Consider the following 18,079-nt stretch of genomic DNA (forward strand, 5'->3'; position numbering starts at 1 on the left):
AGGTTGGAAAATGGTCTCCCATCCCATTTGATCAGTAACCCAACTCACATGATCCAGCACTTGGCTTTTGGAAGCATTGTATTTCTGAGCAATGGCATCAGCCACAGCGTTTGTCCCCACAAACAACGTATTCCAATTGTGAGAGCTGGAAAGAGAAAGAAGAGGCAAGTTCAAAGTCTTGCAGTTTTTTCTTCCACTGACATCTCAATGTTCAATGGTCCTCAAAAAGACAAGCTTTCAAGGCCACCACTACTAACTAGGATAAGATGGAGGGAAAGAAGGGTAGAACACCCTTAGAGAATGGACAGGATAAGAAAGACATGACTGGTGAGAAAACAAAGGCAGCAGGGCTGACACCTGAGCTCTTCTTCCCTAGTAGGTCAGTGGCCACAGCTACACAATTAAAGCTGGAAGCTGGCTCAGAGGTACGTGTTTTTTTTCATATGGTTTCCTAAAAGCACAAATCCTGTGCAAGCAAAGTTGTATTCCTTGCCCGTTAAGTCTAAAAATATTGTCAACTTTCAAACCAATCTGTTAGAAAGAAAAGTCCTGCAAGTTTTAGAATACAGGTGGCCAAGTGGATGAGAAAGACATAATTGATTTGCAGCCACTACCCTGAAAAGTTACAGCATCAGATCAGTTTTTTATTAGACACCAGAGAAATTCATACACAAAGCCACTGAAAACCACATTTCTCTCCATTTATACTACTCACTGAACTACTAGAGCTACTTGGAAAGGGGAACCAAATAGATAAGAGATAAAGGAAACAGAAAGCTGCGTAACAAACTCTTTACTGACTTTGGTCATCTATACAGCCTCTACCAGATGGCCAGAACGCATCTTTGTAAATTGGCAGGTTGTTTTGTCTTTCTCTGCTACAAGACACCTCCGTACCTGGCACTGTTGGCTTTGTCCTTGGCCTCCTTCTGCTTTTTGTAGGAGGAAGACTCTTCTGCATCTATATCTTCAATTTTTTCCTTTTTGATTGTGGAAGGTAAAAGATGTATCATTCTGCCCTAAAAGAAATGAAGATGAGATTCAGAATCACAGAACTGCAGATGCTAGGAGGGATTTATAGTCCATCAAGTCCAAGCTCTCTGCTAAAGCAGGTTCCCTATAGTAGGTCATCCAGACAGGTCTTGAATATCTCCAAAGACAGAGACTCCACAATCTCACTGGGCAGCTGTTTCAGCACTCTACCATCCCCACTGTAAAGAAGTTCTTCTTTATGTGGAACTTCCTATGTTTCAGTTTTTGGTCCATGCTCTATATCTTATCACTACACAACACTGAAAAGAGTCTGCCTTCATCCAACTGAATCCCACACTTTAGATGTTTAGAAATGTTGATCAGAAGCTCTGAAATAATTTACAGAAGGAACTAAGCAGGGGAAAGAAACTTTCAGGCACTTCTCTTAGTCAAGTGAACCAGTGGAAGTAGCTAACCTTCCCAGAGAAGGCATACTGCAACTAAGAGTAACCATACAAAGCACAACTAACTCAGACCTCCTTTCTCTAGCTCAGACTTTGGTATCTGTGAAACTGTTCAAGCCAGGGTGATCTACCAGAGGCAACCATGTTCCCAAATAGTAAAGCAGAACTGACTACACCTTAGCACCTAGAGGAATTCTGCTCAGCAACTCATAGGAGCACTTGTCCACTTCACTAATAACCACCTTCACCAGCTGTAGGCTGATAACATATGAAACTCAGTCACTGTACCTGGAACACCTGTCCATCCATTTCTGCATAGGCCTTCACCGCATGCTCAGGAATCATGTAGGTGATAAAAGCAAATCCTTTGGGTTTCTTGGTGAATCTATCGATAGGGAAATGGATCTCTGAGAGGGGCCCTGCAAGAGGAAAGGCCTTTCTGTGACAGACCGCTTACACAGCCACCATACTCCACAGCAGCACTCTGAACTGGCATCCTCAGGTCACAGCCAGGGAAGGAGAGGAGACAGAGAGAGAAGAGCAGATCTGCACATTTGCAGGAAGGTGTGTGGTGAGCCATGAGCCTGGGTGAGGAGCCAAAGGCTGCAGACCAACAAGGCAGGCCTAGCAATAGCACCCCAATTCCAGATAAGTTGTAGGACATACGGCTTTGACAGCTAGACTGGAGATATGAAGAATGAGGACAGACGCATACACAACACACTTTGAGCTAAGCAGCACAGCAACAGCATTAGTTTCAACACCAAGCAGCCACACGCTGTCACACCAGACAGCAAAGGTGATTTGAGTCTATGACTGAGAGGTGTGAGATGCACAGCTTCATACATCCATTCCCATCCAGCAAACCTCTGCTTGCAAGGAGACAACCCTGCAAGTCCCAGTCCTACAGTAATACGTACCATACTTGGAGAAGATCTTGACCAAGTCCTCCTCAGTGCTGGTAAAAGGAAGATTTCTGACGAAGAGTCTCCCTGATTCAGACAAGTCTTCCTCTTCCTCATAATCCCTCTTCATTCGTTGCCATGGCTGATCATCAGTTTTTGCTATAACAGTTTCTTTTGGGGTATTCTCACATCGAGATATCTCAACATATCTCCCACCTAGTCAACAGACATACACAAGCACGTTAGATGCTTCCTGAGGCCATGGACTATGAATATCAATGTGTTAAGAGTCTAGGCTCACAGCAGTGACAGAACCAATCACAATTAAAAAGAGCACAACTCCATCAGATTAAGTAAAAGGATGACAGGTGCAAGAGATTAGCAGAACATTTGCCAGTCAGCTTCAAACTCCTTTCCTTTCAGAGAGCTCCAATTCTTCTGATTCTGTCAACCTCATCCACAGGCTTCTAAGCATACATTCCCATCCTGCATAGGACTTTTTCCAAGTATAAGTAGTTTCACTAAGGACTTGACCAAGAACAAGTTTCAAATGTAGGCTTGCAGAACTGTTTGTACAAATCCCCCGCACTATCCCAAATTGATTTTTACAGTATCGTTTTCATACCAAGAGCAAGATACATGTCAGACCCATGACAAAAAGCAAGAGCCAAAGAGCAACACACATAGGTCACTCACTGTAGGCTGCTCCGGATAGCATTTACATGGCAACTGGTTATCCCACAACAGATGTGCAGAGGAAACCTCCCCCACTATTTGCCTAGGAGAAACTAAAGCAATGGGAAATTCTTTCACAGGGAACACTTTAACAGCTGAGCACTCTGTCACTGACATCAGCTAGGACAAGAAGGAACAAACAGCACTTACCTATGTATTCTTTTTTCCGCTTCAAGGCCTTTTGCAGGTCTGCTTCACTCCTCAAGTCAACAAAGATATAACCTTGGAGGAAGCAAAGGTTCAGCTGAGCATCATGCAAGGAAACAGTCACTAATAGGCTAATTAATGGCACATCAGGCTTTTTAAGATTCCTACAGATAACTACAGATAAGGCATTCAGCACCCAAGTTTCAAACCAGCCTGAAAATGGCTACATCAGACTGGAAGGCTGCCTCTTAATAGTTCATTCTCTATGTATAAATTAAACAAGCTTGACTTAACAGCTAAAGTAGGCTTTCCACAGGTGCCTACAAGAGCAAAGAAATGGTTCATCTGCTCCCAGGCTACAAAAGGAAAGCATATAACTAAGCTCCACACCAGCTCTAACAACCTGCACTTCCTATGGGTACCTCCAGTAACCCCAGCCTGCCAGGAGAGCACCCTGGCTAAAGGTAGATCTGCAGCAGCAGTTCTTCCCAGAGGAAGGGGACTTTACTTGGCATGGTTTGGGAAGTTTAGGTAAGCCTCAAAGACAAATCAAAGAAAAGACTCCTGCTGCTTGTCTGCTGCATTACCCTAAGGGAATACAGCCAACATTACTCTTCCCACAGCATCCTATGGACAGCAACTAGGGCAGGTGAGCTGCAAAGTCATAGAAAGGTCTGTAAGAATCAGGACACAGGCCAGTAATGTAGAACTACAGATGGAAAGAGCAATGGTGGCACTGAGAGGTCATCTGACTCATAGAGCCAAGGCTCTTCTACATATATACATTACCAGTATTTTTCCCCTGGGCATTTTTTCCTATCTGGATTGTCACTGGCTTCAGAGGTAAGAAGAATTCTCGAATCTTTTGCTGCAGGAAGAATAATAATTGCTTAAATAAGCTATTAGACACAGAAAGAGAAGTGGGCTTCAGACTATTTTTTACAGTGCTTATTTAAGAAAAACACCATATGTGGTTCACTCCAAAAGTAATGCCTCCTATTTATTTCCTTGTATCTTGTAGCTTTCAAAGAACACCATAATACTATCTGACAGAGCCAGTTCTCAGCTACAAAATACTATTTTTCCACATAGTCACCACCATTAGCTCTGTATTTTCACTAGCAATGAACAGGAGCCTGGATGTTGCAATCATAAAAATCTGCACCAGAGGATACAGCCCAGAGTTGCTGTTACCACTGCTGAAACACACCACTCACACCTCACTGTGCTCACATCCACTGTTTGGTCTCCATCAATCTTCAGCAAGTGTCAATGGATGTCAACAACCATAATTTTTTTTTCACAAGGAGGAATTAAATTCCATATCTTCGCTTCATATGCACTACCATGTCAGATAACAATTTGTCAGTTCCCTCCTGCTGCCATCTGCTGCACATCAAAAAAATGTAAAGGAACACTGGTGGGAAGGGTCAGCTCCTACTGCCATACCAACATCCACCTCTGATGTAAAAGGCCAACATAATAAAATAGGAGGCATTACTTTTGGAGCAGTCCCCACGCAACACTTCTGCTGGAGGCCTGGTAAGAAGCTTCCCTGACTGCCCATTCAGTCCTCAGCACAGTTTGACCAAGTGATCTCTGCAAGGGTCTTGCTGAGTTACAAGCTGGGAATTCTCAGTTTGGGAACAAAGCTTACCTCAGTGATATTCAAAGGGGCACCACTAAGTTTCACTGTGTGTGTTGTGCTTGCTTTCGCTGAACTGACTTGGTTCTCATGCTGCACAGAAGACTGGAAAAAAAAGAAGCTGACTGAAAAGACGTAGAAGTCATGACACAACGAAGTGATTTTACATAGCAAGCAGGAGGCTGAAAAGTGGGGGAGAAAACCAGCAGCATCAGCCTGGGCAGGAGGACCTAGATGCTGAAGGTGCAAGGTTTGACTGTGATGATCAAACCCAGCTGCTAAAAGCAAGTTCTGAAAAAAAAAAAAATTCCCTGCAGACACACATAAGAAGGGAGAAAAGCCTAAGAAGGTGGCACTAATAGTACCTCTTAGGAAGTCCTGTTTTCCAGAAAGGGAAATTTAACTAGCATTGAGAGGAAATCTGACAAACTTTTTTATTTATTTATTTTTAAAGGGTTCCCACCCAGTGAGACAAAAACCCTGGTACCTAATGGTCTCACAGACTTCAAGCTTTCACAATTACATCCCTGGAGTGTCCAACAAACACATACTATCCCATGAAGCTCCTGCTTTAATTGTGATAAAAGCGTAACTCAATTCTACCTCTACTGTGGATTCTTTTTTCTTCTTCTCTGCTGGTGCCTCTTGCTCTGCTTTTTGGGATTTTGACTTCCTTCTTTTTTCTGTGTGGGTGCTGATATTTTCTGTAGTGCCTGAATCCTCCTCATTCTTGCTTTCCTCTTCCATTTCTTCACTATCTGTTTCTTCCTCTGTACTGGAAGAAGAGTAGGAGGAGGAATCCCTCACCACTTTAGATTTCAGGTAATCCATATCGGAGATGTCTTCCCTCGTAGCTGCCTTCTTCTGCCATTTCTTTTCTGTCAGAAAGGAGAGACGAAAGAAGTTTTGTGCACAGATACTGCTGCTCTCTTCCTAGCCAAGTTAAAGCTGAGAACAGGCACAAACACTATGACCTTTCCTCTCCTCTACACTTTCCACCTAAAAGGAAGACTAGAAAACAGAGCAATTTTAAATCAGCACTTCTAGACTGACATGCCTGGATTCCTGCTTTCTTTCTTTTAAATTCACATATAAAAGAAATTGGAGAGGACTGGCTTGTTACTTTTCTTAGGCTTTGAATTAAAGACCCAGGAGAAAGCACAAATGCCATCCCCTTAATACCAGAAAGTGCATTTCCCAATTATGGAGAAATGTGGGAAGCCAGCTACACTTCTACAGTGCACAGAATGAGTTGTATGCTGGCAAAACTACCTTTCTGATTACACTGTTTGTAAGCAGGACACTGAATCAAGTCCCATCAGCAAGCTTGCTCTTGAATTCACTGAGTCAACACCAAGCAAAGGGTGACAGTCCTTTTTGGTACCTTTGGTTTCCTCCTCATCTTCAGAGGATCCACTCCCATCCTTCTCCTCCTCATTTAGATCCTCAGACTCATCTGAATCAAAGTTCAGATAATCATCCACTGACTTTGATTTTTTCTTCTTGGGCTCCTCTGCTAAACTGTCATTAGCCCAAGTGGCCACCTGAGACCGTTTCTGGTGAACCACCAAGAATTCCTGAAATGTTTTATCTTCTTCCAGCTGTTGAAAAACAAACCAAGGAAAAAGAAAAAAATTGTGAAGACAAACAAAAATGAAGTAGTAGTACATTAAAATTCAAAGATATCTCATTTCCAGTAGCATAAAAAAACAACTCATAAAGAGCAGTCCACTTTACATTCACAAAGTGAGCACTTAAAAGTCAGTAACATCTTCTCAAGCTCTCAGCTCTACTCCTTCTTGAACTTAATGTTTAGAAAACATTTTAAAGAAGATTAGAAAATATTAAAGGGAAAACGTGCAAAGTAAACATGACACAACTCGCATGTGATTTGAAAACACAGTTGTTGAAAGAGCTAAAGAGTGCTTATTCATGAAGAAGTACCTAATGATTAAAAAATAAATAAATCAGTTCTCAGTGTTGAGACTGTTAAAATCATGATTTGCTACAGTGGAATTGGACTGCCTCAAAGTTCATACACTTCGCCTGAGCTTATAACAGTGAAAGCAGTACAGAAAAGGGCTATTCAACTCTGGCTTTTAATACAACTTCTCAACAACATAAGCACTGGAACTGAAATTCTACTCACCTCCTTTAAGTTTTCTGTTGGATTTTTCTTCTTTTTATCCTAGGAAGAAAAGCCATTTTTAGAAAGACTTATTAGAAGTGGAGCCAGTAATACTTCTCAGGTAACTTAATGATAGAGAGTAAATAGGTAAATTTCCTAAGGCAGAAAATGCCAGAATCAGGACTCCAACATCAGCTGTCCCCTTTTCGACACACCAGGCTATCCTTCCCTCTGCCAAGTCACTGACAAGTGTCAGATCTTTATGGAAAAAAGCAAGACTTACTTTCTTCATGCTTGCAGGAGCTGCACTTGTCACATGTTTATCAGGCTGTTTTTTTTGCAAAGCAGGGTCTTTCTGAGAGTGCTTACTCCATGCTTTGGGCTTTGAAGGGTCACCAAAAGACTTGCATAACTCAACCTAACAAGAAAAAAATCAAGTTTTTAATTAAAAACTCACCTTCAACAGTCATGTTCTGAAACTGTCTTTATCAAGAATCTTTCCTACAACCCCAACAGGATGAATGGTGCAGGTTAAGGACGGATAACTCAGTACAAATGTTCTTTCTAGAAGTATACAGCTTCATACTCAAGATGGGAATTTGTTGTGTTCAATTACACTGAGTCAAATAAGCTATTCTTCTTATCACGAATGAAGATGCCTGTCCCAATACAGTAAGATGAGTCACTTTAAATGAATCAAAAATTACACTCAAGTTCAGAAGTTCAGGTTATTACAGCTCAAAATTTGACACTTGTTCCAACCAAAACTGAATTCACCGCTACTGTACAGAAGACAGCCCATTCGTATCAAGTACCTGCTCGAGACAATGCCAAGCAATGAGGCTTGGCACCAGGATTAGCTGTTTTGCTGCAAAAGCTTTTTTGTCCTTTAACTGTTCATCTGTAAGACTATCAAAATCCCCAACAACTAAGTTTCTTAATAATCAAAAGAAGGTATTTTTAGATATCAACTCACAGTGACTCTGGAGGTGTCTATGAAACTTCTGTTGAAATGGCTCAGTGCTGCTTGAGCTTCATCTTCAGACTTGTAGCCAATGAAGCCAAATTTCCGGAACCTGCCATCCTTGGTGAACTTCAAGCAACAATCAGTCAGTGTGCCAAAGGCTGCAAACAGCTTCCGAAAGCGATCTTCCTTCATCTGGACAAGAGGAAGAAGAAAAGGAAGTCAGGTCAGCAACACAACTATAGTGATGTTTCACAGATAAGTCTAGAGCAAAACATTTACTAACACAAAGGATTTTTGAAGAAATAACACCATGTTGTGGCAAGGCTGATAAGAAATGTGTATCAGCTATAAAAGTTTGTCCTCCTTCCCACAAATTCCTTATACGTACACTTCTGTGCCAACAAGACTTTCATTGCTAAAGGTGTTGGGATGCCTTCAGTGGAGCATGCAGCCCATCCACAGGCAGCTTACAGTATCCCCAGGAGGACAGATGTGGCAGAGCAGTACCATGCACACCTGCTCCTGGCTCCCTCGGTACAAGGGAAGGATAGGGGAGCCACAAACCGCTCCTCTCCTCCACTCTAGAGGGTGCTGGAAGTGCCCTGGGGGCAGAGACACTGGGTGAAGCCACAGGGTACCTCAAGAATTTGCTTCACAGAACATGAAGCACTCCCTGTGCATAGCCCTCCATCCCCAGGGCAGCTCCCTGCTCCTCCATAAAACCCTTGGGCACCTCCACAACCCATAACCAACAACGGCCCTGCCCCAGGACCTCTCCTTACTCTTCCATCGAGGAGCCCCTCCTCCCTGCGAGCCGAGAACGATCTCTCCCGGAAACCTGCCGCTCCTTCGGGACCCCCCCTGCTCTTCGCCCCGCGGGCCCTTCCCAGGACTCCGCTCTTCTTACCCCGGCCCTCTCTCGCTCCAGAAGCCATCAGAAATATCTCCCTTCTAGGGCCCGGCACGCTGACACACAAAGACCGCAGCCAGACTCACCCCGTTGGGGAGGTTCTTCACGATGAGTCGAGACATGCCGGCAACAAAGAGCAGCCCGACGGACCGCACTCGGCCCAAACTCACTCAGAATCCCACACGCCGCCCCTGGGCGCCGCCATGATCCCACTGCATCACGTGGGCATGGAGAGGCAGCGCGCAGGCGCGAGGAGGAGGGGCCTGGCAGCGGGCCCTAGCAACGCCCATAGCAACGGGGAGGAACAGGGAAGCGGGGCTGCTCCCCTTGCAGCACTCCCTCTCGCTTCCAGCCCCACAGCCCAACTCTGCCTCGTGCAGAGAGCTTCTTCTGCAGGAGGAGCCTCCGCTCCTGCGCAGATCCAGCCCTGCCTGCGGGAAGAAGTGCAAGTGGTGGTGGTGGTGCGGCACTTGCTGCTGGGCCCAGTGCTGCCCCTCTTCCCCATCCCCTGAATCGAGGCCTTGCTCCGTCCCACCAGGACTAGGGTGAAGGCGTGTAGCTGGGGAACGCAGCACAAGACCTCTGTGATCAGGAAGGGAAATATCTGCATATCCAGGGAAGAAGAATTGTAGGGATGGCCAGGCGTAGTGCACAGGAAGAAGGAGAGAGTGGGATCACAGAATTGTAGGGGTTGGAAGGGACCTCTAGGGATGCTTCAGGATGGCGGTCTGTGCTCTGCTGTAAGGGGATGCACATAGCATGAAGCCTTCCTCCTGCAGCCTGGGAGGAGATGTTCCCGCTCCTATCACAGAAACACAGAATTGTAGGGGTTGGAAGGGACCTCCAGAGATCATTTAGTGCAACCCCCCTGCCAAAGCATCTCCCTAGACCTGGTTGCACAAGTAGGCATCCAGCGGTCTATCACCCACTCGTCACAGGAGTCTGCACTAGATGTCAGCACAGGGCCCCGCTCCTCCTTTCTTCTGCTGCTGTCCTTGCTGGGCTGTCATCCTGTCACTGGGACAGAGGCTGGCACTGACAGGGCCCTACGCACTGTCACTGACACATCCAGACTGTGCCCTTGTCACTCCCGTCCTCTCTGAGATGTCTGTCCCCTCTCTTCCCATCTCCTCCTCACCTGCTGCTTGTGGCCACTGGTGGGTGCGGCTTCAGCACGCTCTGCCCAGGATAGCTGTGTCCTTGTCCTGCTAAGCAGTCACTGCTGGAACAGTGCTGCCACCAAACAGTGCCCAGCTGATCTGTGCCATGCAGGACCTCTCCTGCCCCAGCCCCACCTGGAGCTGCCATCTCTCCCCAGCAGTCCCTCCTGCAATAGGGGTTGCTCTTTCCCAGCACCCTTCTGCTGATTGTCCCCTCCGAGGGGGCTCATGCTACAAAGAGCCAGCTCCCATTGATACTAGGGAGATGTTCTTCACACAGCTGAACTCTGGGCTGCCTCAGTACCCATGAGGAAATGTGGCTTTTGTCAAAACCATAGAAATGTACATCTCTGCTAGCCTCCTTCTCCAGAAGTAACGTATTTTAGCCTCCCCAGATGCAATGACCTAGCTACAGAAGCACAAGCTTAAAAAATACTGACTTCATAGTTGATTTCCTTTGTACTCCCAAGAATGCTTCTGGGTCCAGTTTTTATGTTTGCAAGTGTGAGATCTGGAACAACCTTTATCTCTGAGTTTATTGTTTATTATTATTATTATTATTTGTTGTTGTTGTTGTTCTGGCAAAACCTTGGACTTCTGGGGCATCAGAAATAGGTGGCTGCATCAATGAGGAAAGATCCTGAGAAGCGAGCCCCAAGGCAGGCTCATTTCTGAGGAGAGATCCCAGCCTCAGGCTGCTGGGAGGAGCCTTAGCTTGAGAAGGTTCAAAGGAGGCTTTGGAAAGCAGCTTGCAGTGCTTGAACATCTGTCATGAAGACTAGCTTTAGTACTTCTGCTGCTAGGACATGGTGTAGGTTGGGAGTAGACTGGGTGTTGCATAGCACTGGGTGCAGGTCAAACAGTCAACCCCCAAACTTCACCAGAGGAGCCTCAGAAACAGATTGAATGCATTGGGGTTTTTTTGGTCTTTTCTTCACAGAAACATGTCAGATGATCCCATGCACGTGCTTGGGGGGTTGCATTCAGTCAAATTCAGGAGGGCACCCAGTGGGCAATGCATCCAACAAAAGTGATGCACCATCAACCTACAGCCTGGATGTCTGCAGATGGAGGAGAGGGGCTGCTCTTCCATCCCTGCCAATAGCTCTGTGTAGGGCTGTCAGCTAGTGGCAGGGTCCAGGCACTGCCTGTTCCCTCAACCCCTCCTCCAATGTACCCTGGTGCCTGGCAGGAGGTGACTATTATCCCGTCCAAGCCCACTGACAACAGCAGAAGATGCAGTCCCTGCGTGGTTCCAACTGAGCTGTCACAACACATTTGGCGAATAGCTCATCAGCAGGATGGACAGGGCCTTGCACAGCACCAAAGAGCAGGGGTCACCTTGCTGTAAAACACTGTTATGGGCTGCCTGCAGCCAAGAAGCTGAACTTTGAGAAGCAGGGCTGGAGGAGAAAAAGAAACTGCTGCTGCAGGTCCTGTCCCTCCCTGGGTACAAGGAGGGGTCAGATGCAAAGCCTACCACAGTTTTGGAGACATGCTTCTTTTTGTCCTATGTCCAAAAGGGCACCAGAGGTTTTGCCCAGGTCACCCACAGCTTGCCCAGCCTGCCTGCTGCCAGTCCTGTCTGAGAAGGAGAAGTGCAGCTCCAGGCAGCCCTTCATGCCTGTCTGAGCAGGATCATTTTGTCCACAGCTAGTGCAGAGCAGGTGAGGGCTGCTGGAACTGGGGTCACACTCACAGGACCAGCAGTAGGATGCTGAGAAGAATTCTAGGGTGCCTGAGCCTGTGCAGGGGTGCTAATCATGCCTGCAACCCTGGAGGGCAACAGGTGATGAAGATGCTCAGTTTCTCTGTCAGTGCTCCACTCCCTCCTTTTTCTCCTAGATGTGGGTAATGAGAAAAGTTCAACCTCAGTGTGTTCCCACATTGGGCTGTGAGATGGCTGAGGACCTTTTCCACCTAATTTAACACACAGGTACTAGCAAAGATGAGTGTGGACCGGCAACAATCACCAGTTCCTTTTGGTGCACATCTAGAGGAACAGCTCTGCTAGAAATGCTGTCCTAAATTCAATTTTGCTGTGGTCAGCACCACTCTGCAGGAGACTTTGAACTTTGAGAGCAGAGATGTCTGGACCCACCTCATATGAGCAAATTGTCCTACCTGATCCTGGAGGAATGACACCAAGAACTTGTAAGTGTGGTGCCCAGTGAATCTTTCTCCCTGCACAAGGAGTTGGGATTCATGGGAAGAACAGAACATGCTGCCTTCCTGAAGGACTTCATCCAGAGTGGGCAGATCCTCTGCTACGTTGGAGAGGATGTTTTCCTCCTTGCTGATTGATGCAGCATCACTATGGGCATCACCTTTCATCCAGATAAATCATCACCCGTGTTTGCCTGCCCCATAGTCTGCAAATGTGTCCTGCAGTCCTGGTCTCTGTACTTCCTGTCTGCAGCTTCAGAACAGCGTGTCTTTCCAGAGACTGAAAACTAAACCTGAGTAACAAGCAGACAGGTGTGAAGATGGATAAGGACAGGAGTGCTTTTGCTGAGCTCAGAGGAGCCCCTGGCAACAGTCAGGATTGCCACTGAGGATGCAGACATACAGGACTCCAGCAACGTATCACCCAAGCAGAGATACTTTCAGTCCTCCAGAGAGACTGTAGGGACCCTGGTGTTGTGCAAACAAACTTCTAGAATCTGCTTTAAGGCAAGGCTCACTTGGCATCCCTCCTGACACCACTGAGCCAAAGGAGATGTTGGTTGTATCCTGTTGGCCATGCAGCTGTAGCTGATCCAAGAAATTACTGCCACCAGCAATGACAGAATTTCCTTCAGGTGACAGGTAAGGTCCAGCCCCTTTCTGGCAAGTCCCAAGCCAGAATTCAGCATCTCTCCTCATCCACAAAGCATCCTTCTGGTGGCTACAGATGGGACCCTCTGTGAGGAGAAGAGTTCCACCTGCTGCTGCCCGTTGCCCACTCTCTACTCCATCCATCACAATCTCCACCTCCTTTGGTTTCCTTTGTGTTTCTGTATTCTTGGTTGTGTGCAAATGGACTCAGGAGGGTCCAGACAACAGCTGCCTTTGATCAGTGCAACATGTGGGAGATGGAGCACTTCAGGAATGCTGACTCCTGATCAAAGGTGGGAACTCAGTGACAGCCGGGACTTGACAAAAGCCTATCCCTGCTAATCCCTGGCAGGGAGCTGGAGGTAGAACCAGCAACCCACACAGTCCATCTTCCTGACCATCAAAATGGACAAGACAATGTGTAGAAAGGGATGGAGGCAAAGATGGAGGGTGGCCTCCAAAATTCAATGTTGGCACCCGAAGCCAACCATGCCTTGTGGCAGCAGAAAAACTATACATGGCTGGTTGCTCCAATGGAGAGGTCACACAGAGGGAAAGTGGAACAGCAATGCCCCAACATGTCACCTATATAAAGATGAGGCTGGGTTGAAAGATGGCTTGCCATAAGGGCAAGAGGGAGAAAACAATGGATCATCCCTCCTGAGGGCGAACAGAGGTCATTGGAGGAGAAGGTACAGCCCAACCCTTTCAGAGGAGAGCACTCACGGTTGAGTGGGTCTGCATGCAGCACCCTAGGCCTTTCCTCCAGTTCCTTCAGCCCCAGACATTCTTATCTGCTGTCTGTTTCCCTGATAACCTCAGGCATGAAGCTGGGAAACCCATCTGGATGGAGCAGGTTGGCCCAGCAAGGCAGACGATGAGGAACTGCTGCCCACAGAGCTTGGCCCCTCCAATGGGAAAGATGCTCCTCCCAGTCTCAGCCTCACTCAGCAAACAGTGAAAGATTCCCTTGTTGCCCACAGTGCCCTGTACCTTTCCCTACCCCATCTCTATTTGGACATTTCTTGGACAAGGCTTCTCTGTCATGTAGAAAAGGAAAGCTTTTAGAAGGGGCGATAAGGACAACTCCTTGCGCAGGGTCACGGGTCGCTTCCTAGCAGTGCTTGTCCTGATAGCAAGTCAATCAAGGCTGGATTTGTGGAGACAGCATTTATCAGTAAACCCTGGGAACCCTGAGATATGAAGATGTCTTCTCACTTGCTGGACTGGGGAAATGGAGCAGGGACAAGCCCTGGTGCAAGGATGGAGGGCTCAGGATGTGAGAGCTGAGGGCCAGAATAGGGGAAGGCTCTGGGAGGGAACATGGGAGAGGAAGAACAGTGTGAATATATGGGCAATGCAAGGGATACAATCCCTGCTTTCTCCCAGAGCAGTGGTGCTCTGGACCATGAAGGGGCTACCATGGCAAGCAGGAAAATGAGATGTGCCCAGAGCAGGATAGATGGCAGCCAGGGAGATGTATGTGGCAGTCAAGACCCATACAAGTTCCATCTCCCAGAAACTACCTATACCTGCCAGAATAGCCCAAAGGCCACAATGTGCTCTTTCCCCTCACTCTCCCATCCCAACCAAGCAAACCATAGCCAGACTCTGGGCCCAGAAGGATGAAGGATTCAGGAGAGCAGAGGAGGGAACAGCACAACACACAGCTGTAGGAGGGGAGAACAGAGCATGGGGCGTGTGGCACAGCCTGACACTGCTCAGGATGCTCTGGGTGACAGGCCACCACCTGCACATCAGCACAGCCAAAACACAGACAGGCAGCACAGTGAAAGATGGTGCCACTCCTAGGGCTTACCCCCTCCTCAGCCTCTCCTCCACCGTACATATTTTTCAAACACATTTCCCTATCAGAGAGGCTTAACAGGCCTAATATTCAAAGCACCTGCCTCCCTTGGCTGGGAGTCAAAGACCTCAGTGCCGGGATCCTGTGCTCACCCAGCACAATTATCCCCAACCAAATGCTGCTTTGCAAGAATGTAGGGCACGTTCTCTGCTCACCTGCCCTAAACCGGAGCACAGTGCAATTAAAATAAGCAATGCCAGATGGCTTAGTAGCAACTACAGAGCTAAGGGCCAACACTTCATCTTCCACCACAGAGGTCTCCAAAGCTGCTCCATTGCAGCTCCATTGCATCCCAGGGTCTTCCTGTCACCCCATCAGCAATGCACAGTCCTCCTTAGCATCACCTGCTTAGGATCAGTGCGCCAACTGCAATCGTTTCCATAGACTTGCAGCAGACAACTAACCTGATGAAAGCCAAAGTGCATCCAGTGCTCTCATACTTATTTTCCTAAGGAAAACCTGTAATTTCAGCTGTGGGTGCACTCTGTATGCTTGGCCAGGGCAAACTGGTCAGCATTGTACTGTCTTTGTGCTCTATGGGAGCAGGTAGGATTCCTTCAGGACTGGGAGCTCCAGTGTTGGTACAACAGAGCTTGGCCTGAAAACACACAAATCTGAAATGTTACAGAAAGAAAAAGCACAGTAATGTTGTCAGAAGGTTTTTACACTAAATATAGTACCATTTAAGGGGCACTGCATGCTTGCCCCTCCAGCCCAGCTTCTCTCTAACAGCTTTTGACCTCTTGGGCTTTGCAGAGATGCCAAATCTCACATTTCTGTCATGGGCTTCATTCTCCTTTATGACACACTTACCACTCACATCCCAAACCATTCCTTGCAAGCAGAAAAGCTGGTTCAACTCTGTGATACAGAGCAAACCATAAATCATCTCCTATGCCATCCACCAGCTGACTGTGAACAACTGCAAATACTTAGAGGGCTTTCCCAGGCTCACACATCTGGGAGCAGTTTTGTATTCTTTGTACTTATTTGCCCACTTCTTTCATGTTACAGGGGAACATGCTCCCAACACTGGGAAGAGATGTTGAACTGGACCAGGACGTTGAAGTCCTGTCCAGGAGAGATGAGTGCTGTCCATCAGGTTTGCTAGGACCAGATCAGACTGCATCAGATTCTGATGCTCTGAAAATCCCTATGTATTATCCAAGGTGCACTTGGGCATCCCTATGCTGCAGCACAACATCTGAGACAGTCACCCCAGTCATACAGGAGAACACAGGATGGATCTTTCAACACAAGCTCAACCTCAGATACTGCAGCCACTTCCCCAAGGTCCATCCACATTGTTCCAGCTCCAGCCCCAGGGTTTATGTAAGGCACAGCCTTCCTGGCTGCTGGGAGTAGGGTGTTGGTGCTCCTTGTAGTAGAGCAAGTGGTTGGGGGATGGGAACAAGCTGTTGCAGCCCACATCTGGCACTAGGGCTCAGTAGACTCCATGTAAAGCCTCACTCCATCCCCAGCTGCTAACACAAGGTAAGGAGCTTTGCGTTAAGCCACAGGAGTGCACAGTTGCTCAATCCCTGCACCATCCTGTGAACCAGGCAGAACAGCATCACCAGTTTGGTGCAAGCAGCTTGATCCCAGCACCTTGAACCAGGTGTGTCTCTGCAAGGAAGCACCAGTGGAGCTGGGGTCCCCCCAAGCCACCCCCCATTCCAGCTGCAGGAATGCCACCTTCTCCCACAAGGACGCCTCACACCATTTGTTTTTCTGTTGGCAATGCTGGATGTTAGGAGCTGCCAGGCGAGGGTCTCTGCAACTGAGGACTACAAAGAGGGCTGACACTTCTAATGAATTACAGTAATATCAGCTCGGGTGAACCCTGAAGTGCCTGTTTACACAATCGCTGACCTCCCTTCACCCACGCTCTGGTCTGAGTCTCCCCTCCTTGCCTTGATGGATCACAGCTGAGCACAGGCAGAGCCTAGTGTTTATCATCTCCCAGCTTGGGAAGGGAAGAAATAACAGTATTTCCTGGCACATCGGCCACCACCAGCGATAAAATGCCCACCCAACACTCACTCTCGGAAATGCACTCTGTGAGGCATTCTTTTGCAAACCCACTGTTTGAGAGGAGGGCCCCATGCACGCAGCTTTTGCAGACAGAATTTTCCCATGGCCAGCAGAGATGATCTCTGCAACAAACCCTGTCCATGACATCAGTCCCCACCCAAGGGATTGTGCCTGGCCCAGTGTCCTCATGCCTCTGCCTGAACTCATGGGCAGCAGACCCCAATCCACAGTCTGTCTCTAAACCTTGCCCTGGTGAAGCACCACAAGAGCATCCATTCTGGGACCAGCCCATTCTTGGGAACAGAGCAAGTTGGGATGTGGGGCTGGGACAACACATCCCAACTTCACCTTGCCCCACCTCCAGCCATGCAGAGGAGAGAACTGCAGCTAGACAAGGTGGGGAAGCAGTTTGATGGTTGCAAACGACCAACAGGAAGGAAGGATGGGAGGATGCTCTGTCTCCCAGGTGCTCTCATGCCAGCCCACACAGCTCATTAAAGCCCTAGCAGGAGGGGAAAGCCTTTCACATAGCCAGGCTTTCCTTCTTTGTCTGCTTAGAGGTTAAAAACTTCAGTGCTGGTCCCCAAGGAAGATGCTTCTCCATTTCTCTTCTCACCCCCCGACCTCCTCATTTTGTTGCAGTTATTTTTGGAAGTAAAAAGCTTTCTACTTTGCCCTTCTCCTGGCCCCCATCTTTCTGCCAGCCAAAGTGGCATTTTAAGCTTCTTGCCCACCCGACCAGAAAAATGGTGACTGTGGCAGGGCAGAGTTAAACCTTTCCATCCACCGAGGAAGCCAGAGCCTTTTTGACCCATTAACCCTCCAGCAGCTCAGCCACCCAGAGAGAGGCTCTCAGGGGTCACTGTGGGTTGTATCTGACCTCACACGGATCCTTGGGGAGGAGAGGAGAGTTGTGACCCCCAGAATGAGGATTCACCCTCATTTCCTTCCCTACAGTGCTCCAAAATCCATTTAACTAGAGTACTGTTGTATCACATCATGCAGAAAATTCCACCTGAGCCTCAAGTCCTGGTTGAGCTCATTGCTGGATGAATTCAGTAAGTCCTACTCCAAAAAAGCTGTAGGGACTCAGAGACTATGCACAACTCCCCAGAAACGCATAGGTTCACATCGGCCAAAGGTTTAAAATACCAGCAGCACAAGGTTTGCAGATCCGAGACAGAGATGAATGAAAGGATATCGGAACTAAGGTGTAGATCACCAGGAGGAGATGTGGGACTACCAGAGCTGCTCTGCAGTTGGATGACTACCATACAGGTATGTGCTGGGCATTGCCATGGGCTGCTTCCACGGCTGGGAGAAGGCAG

At 47.6% G+C, this 18,079-nt stretch overlaps 1 protein-coding gene across 4 annotated transcripts in view; it reads right to left on the reverse strand.

Annotated features, from left to right (window-relative positions):
- Positions 1-18,079, reverse strand: part of RBM19 (RNA binding motif protein 19) — a 229,721-nt gene that overhangs the window by 63,298 nt on the left and 148,344 nt on the right. For 3 of the 4 annotated variants that reach the window (XM_065738744.1, XM_065738743.1, XM_065738742.1), the window contains exons 1-13: positions 8,960-9,083; positions 7,973-8,155; positions 7,280-7,414; positions 7,018-7,056; positions 6,253-6,469; positions 5,472-5,746; positions 4,881-4,973; positions 4,013-4,091; positions 3,227-3,298; positions 2,357-2,557; positions 1,725-1,855; positions 898-1,019; positions 49-145 (exon numbers count right to left, since the gene is read on the reverse strand). In XM_065738744.1, coding sequence (XP_065594816.1) covers positions 49-145; positions 898-1,019; positions 1,725-1,855; positions 2,357-2,557; positions 3,227-3,298; positions 4,013-4,091; positions 4,881-4,973; positions 5,472-5,746; positions 6,253-6,469; positions 7,018-7,056; positions 7,280-7,414; positions 7,973-8,155; positions 8,960-8,995 — 1,680 coding nt within the window. In that variant the 5' untranslated portion in view covers positions 8,996-9,083. Of the gene's footprint in view, positions 1-48; positions 146-897; positions 1,020-1,724; positions 1,856-2,356; positions 2,558-3,226; positions 3,299-4,012; positions 4,092-4,880; positions 4,974-5,471; positions 5,747-6,252; positions 6,470-7,017; positions 7,057-7,279; positions 7,415-7,972; positions 8,156-8,959; positions 9,084-18,079 lie in introns of those variants that run through there. The other variant, XM_065738746.1, reaches the window with a different exon arrangement.

Source organism: Cyrtonyx montezumae, unplaced genomic scaffold (assembly GCF_038088225.1).
Source record: "Cyrtonyx montezumae isolate F1298 unplaced genomic scaffold, pur_monq_1.0 scaffold_23, whole genome shotgun sequence".
Taxonomy (NCBI): domain Eukaryota; kingdom Metazoa; phylum Chordata; class Aves; order Galliformes; family Odontophoridae; genus Cyrtonyx; species Cyrtonyx montezumae.